This window comes from Cebidichthys violaceus, unplaced genomic scaffold, assembly GCF_023349555.1.
Source record: "Cebidichthys violaceus isolate CVI_PGR_0920_01 unplaced genomic scaffold, fCebVio1.0.p SCAF_10, whole genome shotgun sequence".
Classification (NCBI taxonomy): Eukaryota; Metazoa; Chordata; class Actinopteri; order Perciformes; family Stichaeidae; genus Cebidichthys; species Cebidichthys violaceus.
In genome coordinates, this window is record NW_027176263.1 from 17,551,374 (window position 1) to 17,557,373 (window position 6,000).

Sequence of the window (6,000 nt, forward strand, 5' to 3'; positions counted from 1 at the left end):
TTGTCTTGACAAGATGTCCAAAGACGTCCTACTTAAACTTGTGACTATTTTGCTGGACGTAACGCCTCGCTCTCCTCCGGTTCTCAAAAATCTGACCATCATAGAAAAAAAGCAGCATCTGTTCAAGACGAGCATCCGTGTGAGCCACCTCAACTGCATTTACACAAAGAGGTCTCTGTGGGTCTCTAAGGGTGAAGTATCAAGCCCATAAGCAGACCCGCTTTATTCATTTTGCTACTTCAGTAACTGTGGCACACATTTTTGACTTCATCTGGGACAACGGAGTCGTGCATTTCTGTTGTGAGGCATGAAAAGCTCTGGAGAGGAAGCAGAAGTCAAGCCGTTGTCACGGGACACTGACACACGCGAATGACCCGAGTCATCGATGTCAGAAACATTTCCACTGCTGCCACAGAAATAAACTCACAACCATCTGTGGGAAACATTTGAATCAATGAAAAACAAACTGCAGTTTGAGCACGGAGGTTCTTCCTACGTAAAGCTGCTGAGCTTCAGGTAAAGGTAAGTAGCTGAGTTCTTTGCCAGTTTGCTTAAGAAATAAATAATAGGATTACATTTCATTTACATTTAAGCAACTGAACGCATTGAGTTAGTTGACGAGTTATTTTGTGACAAAAGCAACTTTTGCTGCCATCATATCTCTATAACTATAATACCTTCATCGGAGGAGTGATCTCCGAGTCTGTATGATGGAATACGACTGCACAAAGACATTCAACATTCCCTGTGGTTTAGTGTCTCATATCCAGACCTCTCTCCACACGTTGTTTCAGCGCCGGCTCTGGAGAAAGGTCTGGTTTGTTGCTGGTTTAAAACAAAGATCTTTAAAGTTACAGCTTTTTTTTTTCCTATGCTCCAAAATGGTGCAATACCCTGTGAGCATTGTCAAACGACACCTGAAAAGTATTGCTCATATTTAATGTTAAAGTTATTACCATTAATATTCCGATCATTGTTTAATCATCGACGCCTTAGAGGTGAAGCCTGCCCAGAATATGTGGTCCTTGCAGAATGCTACGTATTAAGGGGTTAAGGGGTTAAGGTTACTCCTTTCTCACACCTCCAGAGTTGTTTTTACTTTTCAAAGCTTGTAGTCTTCAGGCCCAACCGATGCTGAACCTCTGACACTACTTTATATTCCCAGGATGCTGGTGATCAGGAACCAGAGGAATCTGTCCTGCAGCTGATGACATAAACCGGTTAGGTGGTCTCACCTCGTTGTGGGGCAGCCCAGCAGCGGAGAAGATCGGGATCTTCTGTCCTCTGGCAATGCTGTTCATGCCATCGATGGCCGAGATGCCGGTCTGGATCATCTCCTCAGGGTAGATACGACACTGAGGATTGATGGGCTGACCTGAAACACAGACACAGCTACATGAGACAAGTCACTGGAATCCTGTTGGTCATTAATGCATTTCAGTGTAATTAATAAACTCTATATCAACATGTTTTGGTGACACTAAGATCTTCTTCTGTTCGTCAGAAACACCGTTTTTTAAACAACTTGTGTTGCAAACATTAGCCTGAAGTCAACTAATCTGGCTCCAAGACCGAGGCTCCTAAAGCTCTGAAGCCTCTTTCCTTCTTTATTTGTGTGTTCACATGCTATGAAGCGGGGGGGGGGGGCTGTTCACAGCCAGCAGTAACGTGCATCGTGGGCGATCCACAGCTCGGCTCTGGCAGCCGGCCGAGAGGAGGAAACCCAGGAGGCTGCATCTGTGCCGAACAGTCTCTAAGTGTCAGTGTTGCTGGCTGTTATGCACACCTTATGTGGATGAGCTTTCAGATGTGCTGTCAGCATTTTTATTGAGCTATATTTTCATTAAAGAAGTTACTTAAATTTGATATTCTATTGTTTTTGTAAAATCATAATTTTCTATTAAATATTCGGGGGATGTTAAAGTAATGTGTGGTCCGGATGGTCTTCTGTACACCAGGACAAATGGACAACACCAGTGTAAAATGACAGCATTGTATCAGCATGTTTGGTTTGTTATTGATGAAACGGTTTTCTTAATGTATCCTAGAAAACAACAGGAGGTCGACGGGTCCCTGAGGTCATACCCATGATGTCCAGGTAGTCCTCAGCCAGAACCGTGGGCCCGCGGTCGATGGGTTTGCCCGAGCCGTTGAACACGCGCCCTGAAAAAGGAAGATTTTCTCCTTTGAGCAAAGCAGATAACGTCTTCCATTTGATAAACACAACCATTTGTTTCCTCTGGAAGTTAAATTCAAAGATAATTACTAAGAAACACAGATCAAATGGAATTCATTAGATGACGCTTCCAACCACATCTGATCTATTCGCTTCTGTATCAGACTCTAAACAGATGAGAGTGGCTCCGATGGCTCTTGTCGAGTCTACAAGTAACAAGTACAAGTAATTAGAAATTCATGGACGTGATTAATGATACTTGAAAAACAAAAGCAGGTTTACTTTTTGCTGCTATTGAAATACATGTAACCTTGTGCTGTGCTGAGATAATCACACTGATTGAAACTTTCAAGAACATTGAGACAAAAAGGTTTGGTTCAGTGCTGTTTTGCTTTTACCGTTTACCGAGTAGATTGAAAAAGTAAGCAAAATAAGCACATTGAACGAGGATGCAGTATAACACTTTAGCATTCGACATGCTTTAAAATTGTCATCTTTGTGTCACAAAGATAGAAGGATGAAAGGGGTGAACCGGTGTGGCTGTAAACAAACCTGAACTGTGGACTAATCGGAGAAATGTTTACTTCATTTTGTACAGTGTTTTGTTTCAATTCGCAATGTGAAAATCAGGTCGTCATACCAAGCATGTCCTCTGACACCGGGGTACGCAGGATATCACCAGTGAACTCGCACGCCGTCTTCTTGGCATCGATGCCGGATGTTCCCTCAAACACCTGAACAAGCACAGACATAACAAACCATTACCATGACAATAAGAAGTCTAAAGACAAGGTTCACGGCCAGGGTTAGCGGCAGATTTTGTCCATATCATCTGAGCCAGATCTAAGATGCATCACAGCACAGTTAGACACTTTGACCTGCTGCTGAAGCTAGAAGTAACGTCAGAGTATCACCAAAGTCATTACAGAGTATCCTCTAAGGACTTTGAACATTTGCTGTAAATTTCATGGCGATCCTTCAAATAGTTGGCAAAACATTTCACTCTGAGTCACCAATGTCAACCTGCTGAGGGCCCCAGAGGAAAAGTAAGGGAATCACCGGAGGTAAAGGGAGGTTTGCTCCGGGGACAAAGGACGCATACAATTTCACAGCCATCCAGCGCTCAGCACCGACATTTAAAAGTGGTTGCTAGGCTGGCAACCAGTTATCAAGTTCATAAAGAAAAGCTTGTGAATGGCGGTGTTGGTCATCAATGGATGTGCCTCCTCTTGCATCCTCCGTCTCATTATGTCGCTGAGCTGCCCGCTCTTGTTGCTTCAAGCTTCAGCGCTCGTCCAGCCCCCGTGGTTCTGGAGGATGTGCTACCTTGAAGCACACCCCCCCCCCCCCAGGAGGAGCGTCTCCTCGTAGTGGACAAACCGTGGAATTACAACTTCAGGGTCCGTCACGTTACGCCATGGGGCCCAAAAAGACTTTTCCCTATAGACTTACATTGGGAAAGAGACGTCTGTAAACTTCCCAGTATGAACATGTAAGAGGCCAAATCATTAGGACTTAAGAGTTGTGAAGTCCAGAGTTATGTTTGTTCTCCCGTTCATATGAATGAGCCAGATAAGTGAGGGGCCAAGCAGCTTGGAGGCGGGGTTAAATGAAAAGCTGGTCACCCCATCATACTTCATTTGCTTCACCATTGTCTCCACAAGAGATGCCTGTGAGCAGGCGAGTAAACCGCCACATGCAGCGTCGTCTGGTTCTACTTCTGACAGAAATATTCAAATATTACTAATGCAAGACATATTTATTTTTGGGGAGGACCTTTTGCCGTTTCCTGTCCCTATGTTAAAAATTGGTCGACACTGATGGCAACCAAAGTCAAGAATTGGTTGCCAAAGTCTGGAAATGGCAACCCTTACTGTCCAGCCCTGCGATTCATTTAGTAGTTGTTGAGCTATTCCAGTCCGGACCAAAGCGGGGGACCAACACTCAGACGGACGGATAAATATTGCCACGTCGATCCGTCAACTCTGTTGAGGCCAACTGCAGGTGTGCATCCCTCCCAAGGCCAACAGTAGAGTAAAGAGTGACAACATCCGCAGTGCAAAGGGAATTCGGAATTCCAAATTGTTAAAAGATTGGGAGAAATTGCCAAAAATAAAATCTTAAGAACATTAAAATAGACGGCAACCATCACCTTGCCATTGCCGTCATATAGGAAACCCCTCGTGGTTTGTCTAGATCACAGGGCGGGATTGTTTAGCAACAATACAGCCTACGCAACGACCAGAGCCCACAACCTGTGAACCTCTCTCAACGCTTCCCCACTTCCCTTCCCCGTCTTGTTGCTCTGAGCCCATTAGGTTCCTATTAAAGACAATAATCAGTATGTCTCTATATATCTAACCCTAACTTGTTAAGGACACTTAAAACGTTCCGCACACACATACTGTAAGGGGAGACTTTTCAGTTCTGCAGGAGACCTCTTGCATCCACCAGTTAAACTTTGATTCTTTGCATATTCATAGATTCTTTTTCCCCCAATGAGGGTGAAAGAGTTGGGGGCCGATCACACCGGGACACGTCACTAGAATAGAAACCATTGGTTTGGCCCCATTAGAAGAGACATTTTGTGAAAAGGCTCTGGTAGTTCCCTAACCAGCTGGGTTCTGTGGCATTTAGCTACTCCTGAAGGAGTAAATTGTGACTTTGTTGGGACTGTTCTCTGCTGTGGAGGAGGTGCATTAGATGCCAGTCGGTCAGCAATTGTGGATTCTGTTTCTCACCTGGACAACTGCCTTGCTTCCGATCACCTCCAGGACCTGCCCACTCCTCTTGGTGCCATCAGGCAGGGTCAGGTTAACGATCTCAGCGTATCTGGGGAACTGGTTCACAGAGATTAAACACAGGTTGAGCACAGCTGACTGAAAACTACATTCATAGAAGTAATACAAGAGTAGACCTGTATTATGATAACATAGTGGTCATTTACATTGACTTCTGAAGTCACGCTTACAGTTTGGTGGGTGGATATGTTGGCAACCACAATGATCAATTCTCAAAATGCATTTTCACAATAGGCGAACGGCGAAGGATAGAAGTAACACAATGAGAAGTCATCCATAGATCAAACAGGCTCACCTTCACATTATCCAGGATCACCAGGGGTCCATTTACACCCGACACAGTGGAGTAGGCTGGAAGACAGAAGAGTTCCATACGTTTGTTTATTCCTTTATTCTTTGTGCAGCTGAAAGCCATCAATCCACAGGAGAATAAATGCACATCCTTACAACCTACACTGTTCATAATCACACGCTGACCTTTCACGGTGAGATTTAAACAGCTTTCATGGACTTCCAGGCCCAAATGTCAAGGAGGAAGGCAAATGTCAGGAAAAAATGCATGAAATTCACTTGTATAGTGCGTACAATTACACAGGCATGCGGTTAGTTCTGAGCCTCACTATAATAGAAGACTAATTGAAGGGTCATCATTGATGAAGGTTAGTGGAAACAGCCTGTGGCCTTCCCAAATCCTAATAAATGCCGCATAGTGTACTAAAAGAACATACTAGAACTCCATGGACACAACACGTCAAATATGTGAGGAAAAACTGCCATTTACCCTGAACCTCAGCGGCGCTGGATTACTTCAATCATCAATAAGACGAAGTGGCAGTTTGCTTCTCCATTCATGCTCAGAGCGCCCTCATTTCCATCACAGCTAATAGAGGTCATTTCTCCACAAATTCTGTGATGCGGTCATTGTTGAGAAGGTTGGCGGTATTTCTCACAACTTCAATATGTCACACATACTTAATGTGAAACAAACGTGACGCGACACAGCTTTAAACAGAACCTGCTATT

General features: G+C 44.2%; 1 protein-coding gene across 1 annotated transcript in view; it reads right to left on the reverse strand.

The window, feature by feature from the left end:
* atp6v1ba (ATPase, H+ transporting, lysosomal, V1 subunit B, member a) overlaps positions 1-6,000 on the reverse strand; it is a 31,555-nt gene that overhangs the window by 12,309 nt on the left and 13,246 nt on the right. The window contains exons 2-6 of the mRNA XM_068728149.1: positions 5,273-5,328; positions 4,918-5,016; positions 2,817-2,910; positions 2,086-2,163; positions 1,236-1,375 (exon numbers count right to left, since the gene is read on the reverse strand). Of these exons, the coding sequence (XP_068584250.1) occupies positions 1,236-1,375; positions 2,086-2,163; positions 2,817-2,910; positions 4,918-5,016; positions 5,273-5,328 (467 nt within the window). The remainder of the gene's footprint in view (positions 1-1,235; positions 1,376-2,085; positions 2,164-2,816; positions 2,911-4,917; positions 5,017-5,272; positions 5,329-6,000) is intronic.